Source organism: Bos indicus, chromosome 20 (genome assembly GCF_029378745.1).
Source record: "Bos indicus isolate NIAB-ARS_2022 breed Sahiwal x Tharparkar chromosome 20, NIAB-ARS_B.indTharparkar_mat_pri_1.0, whole genome shotgun sequence".
In the NCBI taxonomy this organism is placed as follows: domain Eukaryota; kingdom Metazoa; phylum Chordata; class Mammalia; order Artiodactyla; family Bovidae; genus Bos; species Bos indicus.
Genome location: NC_091779.1, coordinates 5721452 through 5736269, shown reverse-complemented (window position 1 = coordinate 5736269; position 14818 = coordinate 5721452). Strand labels below are relative to the sequence as shown.

The 14818-nt window shown below is 46.9% G+C and overlaps 1 protein-coding gene across 1 annotated transcript in view; it reads right to left on the bottom strand.

Moving 5' to 3' along the window:
• Nucleotides 1-313: 313 nt before the first annotated feature.
• Nucleotides 314-14818, bottom strand: part of NSG2 (neuronal vesicle trafficking associated 2) — a 70070-nt gene continuing 55565 nt past the window's right edge. Inside the window, exons 4-5 of the mRNA XM_019983062.2 lie at nt 3861-3971; nt 314-616 (exon numbers count right to left, since the gene is read on the bottom strand). Coding sequence (XP_019838621.2) covers nt 425-616; nt 3861-3971 — 303 coding nt within the window. The 3' untranslated portion in view covers nt 314-424. The remainder of the gene's footprint in view (nt 617-3860; nt 3972-14818) is intronic.

Genomic DNA, 14818 nt, shown 5'->3' with positions numbered 1-14818 from the left:
CAACCATCTCCCCCAGTCTGAGCAGCCCGGAACGTCTGTGCTCTTCAACACCCTTCACCACACGCCAGATGCAGCCAGTCTACGACTTCCATGTTTGTTTTCTTTCTCTCCTTTCCTGTTTTTAAATTTTCCTAACAAATAATAAGCAGTGGCTTTGAAAATATCTTACATGGGAACAGTCAACACGAAACATGCCTTTGTACATGGGCCTGACTCAGGGACGAATCAACGATACCAAAGGACGAAAAGAAATACTGATTCAGACAACTCCAGCGCACGAGATTTTCGGTGAGCTCCCCCCACCCACCCCGGCCCCACCCCCGCCCCCTTTTCCCAGGAGTACAGTGTTGTCTTGTAACTGGAGCTCGGCTTAGCCAGCGGGGTTCTCCTCCCCACTCCCCATGCTGGCTGGCAGGGGCGGCCTCTAGTGGCCCTGGGTCTTGGGCGGCTTGGGCTCGTGGATGACGGCAGCCGCCGACAGCCACGGCCCGATGGCCCGGGCGGTGCTCTGCTTGGCCACGCTGTAGTGGCTGATGACTGTGTAGAAGCGGCTTCTGGAGCTGGGGTCCTGGGATGAGTAGTAAGCATCCAGGGAGGCCGGGATACAGCGCTTGTGCTGGGGAAGAGAGAGACAGTCAGGAAGAGCTCAGCAAACGCTTCCCACCTGCCCTGCAACGAGGCCATCCCATCTGGGGGCCCCGGCCATCCCCGGCTCACAGCCAGCCGGCAGGGGATGGCATCTGGCCCGGGCCTGGTACTCGTCAGACCTTCCTTCATGTCATCACCATCACCATCATCAAAGCTGCCACCTACAAGAAGACAGAAGAAACTAACCTGATGTTAGAATCGTTTCCAGAGGCGGAGAAGGGGTGAGAGAAATGGGTCAAGGAAATCAAAAGGTACGAGCTTCCAGTTATAAAATGAGTATGTCCTGGGGGTGTAACATACAGCATAGGGACACAGTTAATAATACTGTAGTGGATATTTTAAAGTTGCTAGGAGAGTCGGTCTTAAAAAGTCTTTATTGCAAGAAAAAAATTTGTGACTATGCAGAGTGATGGATGTTGACTTACAGTGGTGATTATTCTGCAGTATTTACAAATATTTAATCACTATGTTGAACTCTTGAAACTAATACAATGTTATATGTCAATTAAACCTCAATAAAAGGAGAAGAAATAAAGGAAGGGAAGGAGGGAGAGAGAAAGAAAGGAAGGAAGAAGAAGGAGGGAAGGAGGGAGGAAATTGATGCCAATACTAATTCAAGGTCAACACCCTCTGCTTACTAACTGCAGGGTCGCAGTGGACACTGTTGATAGGTCTTTGCCTGGCTGATTCACCCATCCCCTAACTGCTTCACTGGACCACTGCCTGTAGCCAGTTGCTGCCCATTTCTTTTCTTTGATTGGCTATTTATTACTGTGTCTTCTTATATCAAAGCCTTGGTTCCTAACAACATATAATTATATATTTGCATTATCCTACAATATCAATCAAATGGTCCCAAAATAACAGCAATATGATGAGTAACAGACTACTGAACGGACTATATCATTTCTCTGCAGCTCTCTGTGTCCTTAGAATATATTCCACTGAGGGCATAGAGTCAATATAGTGTATTAAACAGTCATTTGGAGCAATTACTTTCTTGGCAAGTTTAGTCCTCAACTTGATATACAGCTGGATTTTAACTTGGTTTTAATTTTAGGAAAAATTTTTTTTTAATTTAGTTTTTCCAAACATGTCAAACATTGACAGGCACCCAGGACAAATGCTTATCAAGACAAAGGCAGAGAAGCCTCGCTTCTCATCGTTCCTTCTGTTCCCTCCCTGCCCACCTGACTCAATGTATTTCTGTTATTGTTGTTGTTTTAATTTATCCTTCCAGAATTTCTCTCTGAAAATATAAGCAAACATCATTCACACTCCCTTTTCTCACTCAAAACCAGCACCTTCTGTTCTTCACTCTTATCCCAGAGGGTGTTCTCTCTCCATGTCTGGAGACCCCCTCACTCACTGTCACAGGTTGTTCGGGGTTTCATATGCAGACACACCCTAGTTTATTCCACTGTCTCCTACTGACATCCCAACACTGATAGTGGTTGCTAGTCTTTCCGAACCCCAGGTTCTAACGTCCAAGGAGGTCATCTTAGGAAGTCATGTGGCAGAACCAAAAGACATGTGTTTTTAAGGCAGAACAGTCCCTGTTTGATTCCCTCACTTTGGAACGTAACAGCAGTGATGTCTTAGAAAACTCTAAAGACAGAATGCTCTTAATCTCCGTTTCCTCAGATGCAAAATGGGGGCAATGAAACCTCCTTTTCAGAATGGGTGGACAGCTCAACTGAGATACTACTTATGAAAATAGCCTAGGAAGGAAGGTGACATCTAATTGGTACTCAGTAAGTGGTAACTTATCAACATTCATTTCAACTCTGAACTAGATTCTAGCTTTATTACCTCTAATAGTTATTGCCAGCCCATTCTCTAGCAGGCCCTTTGCTGTCTTGATTTTACTTAAATTCTTTCCAAGATCCCGTGGGCAGACATCATTGGTGCCCACTGCAGGCGAGACACCCGAGGCTCAGAGGGGTGGGGGAGGGCTGGAGGTCATGCAGCTAGTTCAGTCTTTCAAGGGAAGGCATGCAATCAGAGTGGGGAGGAGGCGGCCCAGCTGCAAGATGGGGAGGCCACCTCAGAAGTTCTGTTCCCTGTCTTCACATCTCTGCAGGGACAAGGAATCAGCCATTAAACCAGGATCACCCCAAGGTGCAGTGTTCTGGAGATGGAACGAGGAGCTCTCCCCAACTTCTGACTCGTAGTCCGAAGCCAGCCTGCCTCCCTTCCCCACACTCTGGAGGGCACCCTCCATTGCCTACTGGCGCCCAAGTGCTTCCTGGAAGCCTGAAAACTCCCTGCCACACGTAGGACTTTTTTATTGTTATTTTATAATTTCACATCAAAATGTATTGTAAATATACAGTATTTTAGAGAGTGAAAATAATTTTAGATTGCCACCATGGATTGTGCTTTGGTGTTACTTCTATATTTCTTTGTACTTTTTTTTTTTAAACATATTTCAATTCCTTTATTGAATGCATAAAGTTTTCTTTTTTCTTGAGGTATACTTGATTTATAATACTTTGTAAGTTTCAGGTGTATAACAACAGGAGTCACAATTTCTAAAGCTTATACTCCATTCATAGTAGTTATAAAATATTGTCTCTACTCCCTGTGCTGTACAATGTATCATTATAGCTTATTATTTCATATACAGTAGTTCAAACGTCTTAATCCTCTACCTCTATCTTGCCTTTCTCCACTTCCCTCTCCACACTGGTAACTGAAGTTTGTTCTCTATGTCTGTGAGTCTGTTTCTTTTATGTCGTATTTACTAGGCTGTGGTATTTCTTAGATTCCACATATAAGTGATATCATACAGTATCTGTATTTCTCTGTCTGACTTATTTCACTTAGTATAATGCCCTTCAAGTTCATCCATGCTGCTGTAAGTGGCACATTTTCATTCTTCTTTATGGTTGAGTAGTATTCCATTGTGTGTATAACAGGTATAAAACATGTGTGTATACACATCACACGCATGTGACATCTTTATTCATTCAGCATTGATGGACACTTAGGTTGCTTTTATGTCTTGATATAAATAGTGCACTGTTATCAACATTGGAGTGCATATATCTTCAAATTAGTGTTTCCATTTTCTTCAGACACATATTACATTTTAAACAATTTGCAGAGAGGTGACCATACCCAGAATTTCGATGCCAATGAAAAGAGGTTGACCCTCTAACTGAAGTTGATGGTCACCGGGAGCCATTCCCCTGCCAGAAGCCCCTTACCTTGTAGACAAATCCCTCTGGGCAGCTATGGTCGTAAGTGAAGGCTTTGTAAACCACCAGGAACACGATGCAGGCGAGGAAAGCTAGGGCCAGGCTGACGAGGATGGTGACCTGGAGAAACACAGGACAGAAGGCTCCAGCCTCAGCTTGCCTGCTTTCTGTCCACACATGGAGCCTTCAAAACCTGGAGCTGGTAGGAGGCCTGGTATGTTAGAAAAGGTAGGGGGTGACCAGGGACCCCAAGAACCAGCTCAGTCTCAGCTCCGTCACCAACCTGCAGTCTTTGAGCCTTGGTGTCCGTCTTCCAATATTCTTGGAGGCTCCGTCCTGGCCCCATGTGTGAGGTCCACGCCCCTCCCCATGTACTCTCCCTGTTGATTTTGTATAGGGGTTGATCATCAAGCGATCACTTCTAGCAGTTCTGCCTTTGATCACCACCTCCCTGCCACTACTGAGTTCCAGTCTCAGATATCAAAGCTTGTTCTACCTCCACTTGGATGCCCAATACTCACCTGAATTGCATTCTCAAACCCCTGCTCCCCTCCCATCCAGCTCCACCCAACTTTCCCCATCTCAGAAAATGTCAACGCTACCTTTGCAGTCACTCTGGCCAAAGAATTTGAAGTTCTCTCTGACTCTCTCTTCCTCACGCTCTACATCCCAGCCACCAGCAGAAGCTATCGTTTCTGCCTCCCAACACATGCCTCATGGAATCGCTTCTTACGCTCTCAGGCAGCTTCACCGGGGCCAGAGCCATCATCACCCCTCACCCGCGGGACTGCAACTGCCTTCTAACTAGTGGCCTCCTCGGCCCCCACGTGCATTCACACAGTAACCTGAGAACCCCACTCAAAATCCAAGTCAAGGCACATCCCCTTTCTGCTCAGAAGCATCTAATGGTCTCCAAAATTGCTCACAATGAAAGCCCAGCTCTTGATCATTATCAACAAGCTTTAAAAAAATACACCACCAAACAAACTGAAGGCACCGTCAGGCTTTACTAGAAAGGATGGAGTGGCTGATTCCAGAGGCACCTTCAGGTCTGCACTGGCCCCATGTCGCCACCTGTGTACAAAGTGGGGGGGCCACCGCCCCGATGCTGCGCTCTGGGTGCTATACACAGAGCCGGCACCTGTGGACAAAGTCGGGGGGCAACCGCCCTGAAGCTGGGCTCTGGGCATTATACACAGAATTTTTTTCTACATTACTTTCAAAGCTGGTAGCCTTTTGAGTCAGTTGACCTAGAAATATGGCAGAATTCCTGTCATAGAGAGAAGGCTTATTTTGATTTGGAAGAAAAATAAAATCATCTTGGGGTGGCAGGTGTGGGGAGGTCCCTATCCCTTCTCCTTCCCACCTCAGGCCATGGTTTATAAGGACAAGAGGAGATGGGATTCTGCATTGCTCCCAAAGGAGTTGTATGTTAGCAGCCATAAATCCTGAAAGGAAGGAATCTGAAGTGGAAAAGAGGAAGATGGATGTGGGATGCAGTCATCTGAATCCTATGGGCAGACACTGTCCATGAAATTCCTCTGCATGTGGGTATGAAGTTTCAGATTAGTGGACTATTGTGATATAAGAAACATATCTATTTGGTCTTGTTCCCAGTTCCTGGCACGGAGTTAAAACCCATATAATTTCCTAGGTGATAAGAGTAGGGTAGCAGCATCTTTTGTTCTAATATTTAGTTTTTGTGCCCAGTTCCTGAAATAATTCCAATTCATAAAAGTGAAAGGAGCAACTTTTATTATTCATAACAACCCCTTTCAACTATACCTGAGTTAACGCTATGTTATGTTATGAGGTGACTTTTGGAAGGCCCCTAAGGCTGGGGAAGGAACCACTGACAGGAGGCTTGTAACTTAACTGCCTCCCTCACCTCAGAGGCAAGAAAGAGGGGCTGGAGATCAAAGTAACCACCTTAATAAATCATGAAGGCTCCAGAACCCTAACTGAAGGGCTCAAAAACCTTCCAGTCTGGTGAACAAGAACACATCATGCCTCTGAGGGGGGTGCACCCCAAACTCCACTGGGACAGGAACTCCTTGCTCAGGAGCCTTCCAGCCCTTGCTCCATGTGTCTCCTGGGCTGGCTGTTCATGTGTATCATTTAATATCCCTCACAATAAATCAGTAACAGTAAGTAAAGTGCTCTCCTGGGGTCTGTGAACCATTCTAGCAAATCATTGAGCCTGAGGAGGAAGTGGTGGAGAGGCCCTGTTTATAGCCTGAGATTTGCGAGTGGCATCTGAGTGGATGCAGGCTTGTGGGACTGAGCCGTTGACCTGTGGGGTATGTGCTAATGTAGGGCAGTTAATGTCAGAGTTGAGTGAAGTTGTAGGGAATTCAGTCAGCCTCCACCAAGAATTGGAGAATCGCATGGTGTGGGAAAAACCACACATTTGGTGTCAGAATCAAGGGTACAGAGAAAAAGTATTTTTCCCTTTTATATGGTGACAGGTGAAATTCATTTCTAATGACTGTCCACACGATGTGCTGTCCGCCCTCTCCACTGACATCCCAAGCTCTCTGCTGCAGCCTGTTGCTCACTCATCAGCCTCCTGGCCAGGACCGGGGTACAGTGGGCAGACTGGAGTCCCCCAGCAAGTTGTGGAAAGAGAGAGAGATCAGAGGCCAGAACATGGAGCAAGAGGTGCCTCAAAGACGCATATCCCCCTTGCTATGCTAAGCTGCTTCAGTCGTGTCTGACTCTGTGCAACCCATAGACGGCAGCCCACCAGGGTCCTCCGTCCACAGGATTCTCCAGGCAAGAATACTGGAGTGGGTTGCCATTTCCTTCTGCAGATTCCCAATAACCAGTGCATAAAAGGTAATTAAATGGATACCATAATTCACCATCGGCCAGACCAAAAAATTAAAGGAAAAAGTTTTAATCTTATATCTGATTAAAGATCAGTTCAGTTCAGTTCAATCGCTCAGTCGTGTCCGACTCTTTGCGACCCCATGAATTGTAGCACGCCAGGCCTCCCTGTCCATCACCAACTCCCGGAGTCCACCGAAACCAATGTGCATCGAGTTAGTGATGCCATCCAGCAATCTCATCCTCTGTCGTCCCCTTCTCCTCCTGCCCCCATCCCTCCCAGCATCAGGGTCTTTTCCAATGAGTCAACTCTTCTCATGAGGTGGCCAAAGTGTTGGAGTTTCAGCTTCAGCATCGGTCCTTCCAATGAAAACCCAGGACTGGTCTCCTTTAGGACGGACTGGTTGGATCTCCTTGCAGTCCAAGGGACTCTCAAGAGTCTTCTCCAACACCACAGTTCAAAAGCATCAATTCTTCAGCGCTCAGCTTTTTTCACAGTCCAACTCTCTCATCCACACATGACTACTGGAAAAACCAAAGCTTTGACTAGACGGACCTTTGTTGGCAAAGTAATGTCTGTGCTCTTGAATATGCTATCTAGGTTGGTCATAACTTTCTTCCAAGGACTAAGCCTCTTTTAATTTCGTGGCTGCAATCACCATCTGCAGTGATTCTGGAGCCCCAAAAAATAAAGTCAGCCACTCTTTCCACTGTTTCCCCATCTATTTCCCATGAGTGATGGGACCGGATGCCATGATCTTCGTTTTCTGAATGTTGAGCTTTAAGCCAACTTTTTCACTCTCCTCTTGCACTTTCATCAGGAGGCTCTTTAGCTCCACTTCACTTTGTGCCATAAGGGTGGTGTCATCTGCATAGCTGAGGTTATGGATATTTCTCCCGACAATCTTGATTCCAGCTTGTGCTTCTTCCAGCCCACTGTTTCTCATGATGTACTCTGCATAGAAGTTAAATAAGCAGGCTGACAGTATAGAGCCTTGACGTACTCCTTTTCCTATTTGGAACCAGTCTGTTGTTCCATGTCCAGTTCTAACTGTTGCTTCCTGACCTGCATATAGGTTTCTCAAGAGGCAGGTCAGGTGGTCTGGTATTCCCATCTCTTTCAGAATTTTCCACAGTTTATTGTGATCCACACAGTCAAAGGCTTTGCATAGTCAGTGAAGCAGAAATAGATGTTTTTCTGGAACTCTTGATTTTTCTATGATCGAGCTGATGTTGGCAATTTGATGTCTGATTCCTCTGCCTTTTCTAAAACCAGCTTGAACATCTGGAAGTTCATGGTTCACGTATTGCTGAAGCCTGGCTTGGAGAATTTTGAGCATTACTTTACTAGCATGTGAGATGAGTGCAACTGTGTGGTAGTTTGAGCATTTTTTGGCATTGCCTTTCTTTGGGATTGGAATGAAAACTGACATTTTCCAATCCTGTGGCTGCTGCTGAGTTTTCCACATTTGCTGGCATATCGAGTGCAGCACTTTCACAGCATCATCTTTCAGGATTTGAAAGAGCTCAACTGGAATTCCATCACCTCCACCAGCTTTGTTCCTAGTGATGCTTTCTAAGGCCCATCTGACTTCACATTCCAGGATGTCTGGCTCTAGGTGAGTGATAACACCATCGTGATTATCTGGGTTGTGAAGCTCTTTTTTGTACAGGTCTTCTGTGTATTCTTGCCACCTCTTCTTAATATCTTCGCTTCTGTTAGGTCCATACCACTTCTGTCCTTTATCAAGCCCATCTTTGCATGAAATGTTCCCTTGGTATCTCTAATTTTCTTGAAGAGATCTCTAGTCTTTACCATTCTGGTGTTTTCTTCTATTTCTTTGCAGTGATCGCTGAGGAAGACTTTCTTATCTCTTCTTGCTATTCTTTGGAACTCTGCATTCAGATGCTTATCTTTCCTTTTCTCCTTTGCTTTTCACTTCTCTTCTTTTCACAGCTATTTGTAAGGCCTCCCCTGACAGCCATTTTGCATTTCTTTTCCAAGGGGATGGTCTTGATCCCTGTCTCCTGTACAATGTCACGAACCTCCGTCCATAGTTCATCAGGTACTCTGTCTATCATATCTAGTTCCTTAAATCTATTTCTCACTTTCACTGGATAATCATAAGGGATTTGATTTAGGTCATACCTGAATGGTCTAGTGGTTTTCCCTACTTTCTTCAATTTAAGTCTGAATTTGGCAATAAGGAGTTCATGATCTGAGCCACAGTCAGCTCCTGGTCTTGTTTTTGTTGACTGTATAGAGCTTCTCTATCTTTGGCTGCAAAGAATATAATCAATCTGATTTCGGTGTTGACCATCTGGTGAGGTCCATGTGTAGAGTCTTCTCTTGTATTGTTGGAAGAGGGTGTTTGCTATGACCAGTGTGTTCTCTTGGCAAAACTCTATTAGCCTTTGCCCTGCTTCATTCCATATTCCAAGGACAAATTTGCCTGTTACTCCAAGTGTTTCTTGACTTCCTACTTTTGTATTCCAGTCCCCTATAATGAAAAGGACATCTTTTTTGGGTGTTAGTTCTAAAAAGTCTTGTGGGTCTTCATAGAACCGTTCAACTTCAGCTTCTTCAGCATTACTAGTTGGGGCATAGGGTTGGATCACCTTGATATTGAATGGTTTGCATTGGAAACGAACAGAGATCACTCTGTCATTTTTGAGATTGAGATATCCCCCTTAGGTCCCTCAAAGATAGTATTTGACTCGCACAGAGTCAGACACGACTGAAGCGACTTAGCAGCAGCAGTAGCAGTACAGGGACAGGAGCACCCAAGACCACTGCCCAACGCTGAGGACCTAGGAATACTCAGTGAGCAGACGTTTGGAATAAAGAATTTTAAGTGCTCAGTCTTCCCAGTAACCAACAGGTAGAAATAGCCTGAATGTCTATCAACCGATAAATGGATAAACAAACTGTGGTCCATCTGTACAACAAAATATTATTCAGCTATAAAAAGGAACGAAGTTCTCATACAAGTGTGGGTGGGCTTTGAAAACATGCTAAATGAAAGGCCACATACTTTATGGTTCCAATTATATAAAATATCCAGATAAATAACTCCATAGAGACAGAGTGCAGACTGCTGGTTGCCAGGGGGCATGGGAGATGACTGCTAACGGGGACAGCGTCTCCTTTTGGGGTACTAAAGCATTTCAGAACTAGATGGAGGTGATGTTGCCCAACGCTGTGAATGTACTCAGTGCCACTGGAGTTTTTACTCTAATGCTCTTAACTTTACGTCATGTGAATTTTACCTCAGCTTTTTGCTTTCTTTGGCTGCTCCGGGTCTTACTTGCAGCACATGGGATCTTCAGTCTTTGTCGTGGCATGTGGGGTCTTGTTTCCTGACCAGGAATCAAACTCAGGCACCCTGTACTGGGAGTGTGGAATCTTAGCCACTGAGCCACCAGGGAATTTGTCCTACCTCAACTTTAAAATACATGCCCCGAGCTCTGGCTGATTCTGTCAAAGGGACCTTAAGCTCCTGCAAGCACCCCATCACCTGAACTCCCCCAAGACTGGGACAGACATGCTCAGAGGCAACTCCACGGACGTGCAGACCTTGAACTTGCAAAGAAAAAGTTTAGAGCTTTTGCCCACCCTGCCACCACCACCAGCCTGATGCAGGGTCTGGGAGAACACGCGGACAGCCCCCCATCCTAATGGCCACATGCAGCTCCAGCCTCTGCCTGAGCAGAGAGCTGGGCCTCTCTGTGACTCAGGAGCAGGGCAAGACTCCAGCTCAGGCGTCTCTGGCGGGTCTGGTCCCCGGCAGCCCGGTGAAGCTGCTGGGACCTGGAGCAGGGCCCTGTAGGCTGGCTGTGGGACAGGTTCCCTTACAGTGGGTTTCTTTTTGTGTTTGGGTTGGTGGGGGGGTGCTCTTTCATTCCTAACAGCCCTGAGCTAGCAGCCCCCCCCTAGCAGGGGCAGTGTCTGATTCACCACAGCACTCAGGCTTGACTGGCAGAGCACAGCACATGTTTCTGGAAAAGGAAAAGAGAGGGAGGGAAAAATGGAGAGAGGGAGGATCCTAAAGAATTCAGGGCTGATGCCTGGACGGCCACCAACCGGTGCATTCTGATTTATCAGGTCAGGGACAGTGGGCCCAAGACGCTCTCCAGGTGACTTTAGTGTACAACCAGACACGAGAACCACTACTCCAGGATGACTAGGTCTGAGGCTTCTGGAGCTTAGAATCACCTGGGTAGTGCTTTAAACAATCCTGATCTTCCGGCTCCATCCAGCCCAACTACATCAGAGTCCCATGGTGTTTGCCATGTGCAGGCAAGTGTCGAGAAGAGTCAGCACAGAGAGAGACGGAGGCGTGTATGTGCGACCACAGGAGTCAAGGGTCTGATGCTGACTGGGACGCCAGGAGCACAGCCCACCCCGGGGATTCTACCAAGCAAGGCTAACTTCTGCCATGCATTCCACAGCCCATAATGAGGGGGATGGGAGGCCATTTTAGGCAAAGATAAGTCTGCCTCCCCACACTGAACCTTGGTAACTTCTGAAACAACTCGAGGTCAGTCATCCCTTAGGGGCCTGTGGAGGTCAGAGAGGTCAGGGCTGTGAGCTGGGCACCAGTCTTCGCTCAAGGCCTCACAGGCCACAGGGCGAGGGAGAGGTGGGTCCGAGGACACAGGCACTTGGAACACAAGGGTGGCACCATGGTGGGGTGCAGCCCGGGGGGCGGCTGGACCTAACCAACCTGGGGGTGGGGGATCAAGGAAAGCCTCCTGGGGGAGGCGACTCCGGAAATGACTTCAGGGAAGAAGCCAGGACAGGGGAGGAAGAAGGGTCTGAGCAGAAGAAGCCACATCTGCCATAGAGCAGACTGGAGCTGTTCTAGAAACATCATATGGCTTGTCATGGCTGGTCCAGAGGATGCAGTGAGGGAGAGATGGGCCTGGGGCAGTGGGCGGGTAGGAGAGAATAGGTAAAGAAGGACCAGGCTAAAACTTAGGCTTTAGCTCCAGGCTGACAGAGAGCCCCGTAAGGTTTTAAGCAGGAAAGTGACAGGATCAGAAGGATGGTAAAGGAGGGAAGTGAACACAGAGGCATATATAATTTGGGAGGGGCAAGGCTGGAGGCAGGGAGGCTGGTGGGAAGGCTGATGTACCAGGGCATGACCTAAATGCTGAGACCAGACCTGGGGTTGTGAGGGTGGAAGGGGTCGCCAGCTTGAAGAGGCCTGGGAGGTGAGGAGAGTGATGTGAAGAGGAAGGAGGAGGGGGCTGACTCTGCGGAGGACGTTTGAGCTGCGTCTGGATTCTTATCCTTAATGACCGAGTCAGTGTTGGCTACTGTGTGGGGGGATGGGAACACCACTGAGGTTTCTGACTGTTGTCGGGCTGAGATTTTTCCTGAAGGCGGGTCTCCATAGAGCACCCTGCAGGCAGCTACAACTTTCCCTTTCAGAGGGATTAACCTCACGGAAGGGGGAGGTCCCAGTGCCTCCTCCCGGCAGCAAAGCTCCCGATGCGGGGGTGGGGGGACTGTGGGAGCGAGAGGACCTGGGAGAGAACCACCTCCCCACCCCCACCCCACGGCTTCCCCACAGAGAGCCTCTGAACATGAAAGCCGGCCATACTTCAGCGTCTATTGGCTCAGTTTATATAACTTCGTTGCTTGCAGATGGTGGAAAGCCCTTGGCTTTACCTCCCGAATGCAACAGCCCAGGATTAGAAATAAACAAGTTCCTGGCGCTGGATTTGAGAGTTTCCTTGAGATGTGATCCTCCCTGCTCCCCATCTCCCTGCTCATCCATTCATTCCCTCAGCACATGGGGAGTGCAGAGAAGAGGGTCAGATGCTGAATAAGCAATCACCTGATAAAAAATGACAAAACCAGACCTGAGCAGGATCTGGACAGCGAACAGGAGAGGAGCCTGGATACGGTGGGCAGGGGCGGGAGGGGGAGCCCCACACAAGAAGACCCTGGGCCAGAGCCGCCTCAACCGAAGCTCCGCCTCAAAGCCTAAACAGAAGAGGAGCTCAGAGCTTGGGAGGAACAGCTGCCTGAGGTGGGGAGAGAGCATTGAGGGGAGTCCAGGGCTATGGAGACCACGGTCACCTCCTCCGACCCAGCAGAGGAGCTTCCTTCTGCTTCCATCCGGTGCTTTCCTGGACAGGCCCCGCTCAGCCTGGCCCCCCCTGCCAGCCTCTAGCCTCCTTCTGCTGGAAGTGCCTCGGGCAGCCCCCAATCTCATCCTTTTCCCCTGTGCCCAGCACCATGACTCCATGAGGAGACCGGCATTTGCTGAAGAGAAATGCTGAACTGAATTAAGACCTGGAGTGCACACACACACACACACACACTCACACATACACACATGCACACCCCTCTCCCAAGACACACACCCAAAGATATGCAACCTGCCACAAAGCACACTGTATTCCCGTGGGATGCGATGGAGCCTGAAACATCTGTTCTTCTCCGGTCACTAGTCTCAACTCCTTCCACCACACACACACAGGCTCAAACTAAAGAACCTTAACCTTGGAAAGAATCAAGGTGTGGGGTAGCTTCAACTAAGACCTGCCCAAGATTCTTCTCCAACTTTTAAGCATAGGTTAAGGAGAGAACCACTTCAGTATTCTTGCCTTGAGAACCCCATGAACAGTATGAAAAAGCAAAAAGAGAGAACAGTGAGGGTTGAACTCCCCAGGTCAGTAGGTGCCCAATATGCTACTGCAGATCAGTGAAGAAATAACTCCAGAAAGAATGAAGAGAAGGAGCCAAAGCAAAAACAACACCCAGTTGTGGATGTGACTGGTGATGGAAGCAAGGTCCAATGCTATAAAGAGCAATATTGCATAGGAATCTGGAATGTTACATCCATGAATCAAGGCAAATTGGAAGTGGTCAAAAGGAGATGGCAAGAGTGAACATTGACATTCCAGGAATCAGCAAACTAAGATGGACTAGAATGGGTAAATTTAACTGAATTTAACTCATCTGAATTTAACTCAGATGACCATTAAATCTACTACTGTGGGCAGGAATCCATTAGAAGAAATGGAATAACCATCATAGTCAACAAAAGAGTCTGAAATGCAGTACTTGGATACAATCTCAAAAACGAAAGAATGATCTCTGTTCGTTTCCAAGGCACACCATTCAATATCATGGTAATCCAAGTCTATGCCCTGACCAGTAATGCTGAAGAAGCTGAAGTTGAATGGTGCTATGAAGACCTACAAGACCTTCTAGAACTAACACCCAAAAAAGATGTCCTATTCAGGTCCCTAGGGGACTGGAATGCAAAAGTAGGAAGTCAAGAAACACCTGGGGTTGTGGCAAATTTGGCCTTGGAGTACAGAATGAAGCAGGGCAAAGGCTAATAGAGTTTTGCCAAGAGAACGCACTGGTCATAGCAAACACCCTCTTCCAACAACACAAGAGAAAACTTTACACATGGACATCACCAGATGGTCAACCCTGAAATCAGATTGATTATATTCTTTGCAGCCAAAGATGGAGAAGGTCTACACAGTCAACAAAAACAAGAAGCTGACTGTGGCTCAGATCATGAACTCCTTAGAAAAAAATTAGACTTAAATTGAAGAAAGTAGGGAAAACCACTACACCATTCAGTTATGACCTAAATTAAATCCCTTACAATTATACAGTGGGAGTGAGAAATAGATTTAAGTGACTAGATATAATAGACAGAGTGCCTAAAGAACTATGGACGGAGATTCATGACATTGTACAGGAGACAGGGATCAAGACCATCCCCAGGAAAATGAAATGCTAAAAAGCAAAATGGCTGTCTAAGGAGGCCTTATAAATAGCTGTGAAAGGAAGAGAAGTGAAAAGCAAAGGAGAAAAGGAAAGATATAAGCATCTGAATGCAGAGTTCCAAAGAATAGCAAGGAGAGAGAAGAAAGCCTTCCTCAGTGATCAGTGCAAAGAAAAAGAGGAAAACAATAAAATGCGAAAGACTAGAGATCTATTCAAGAAAATTAGAGATACCAAAGTAACATTTCATGCAAAGATGGGTTCAATAAAGGACAGAAATGGTATGGACCTAACAGAAGCAGAAGATATTAAGAAGAGGTAGCAAGAATACACAGAAGTATATAAAAAAGATCTTCATGACCCAGATAATCACAAT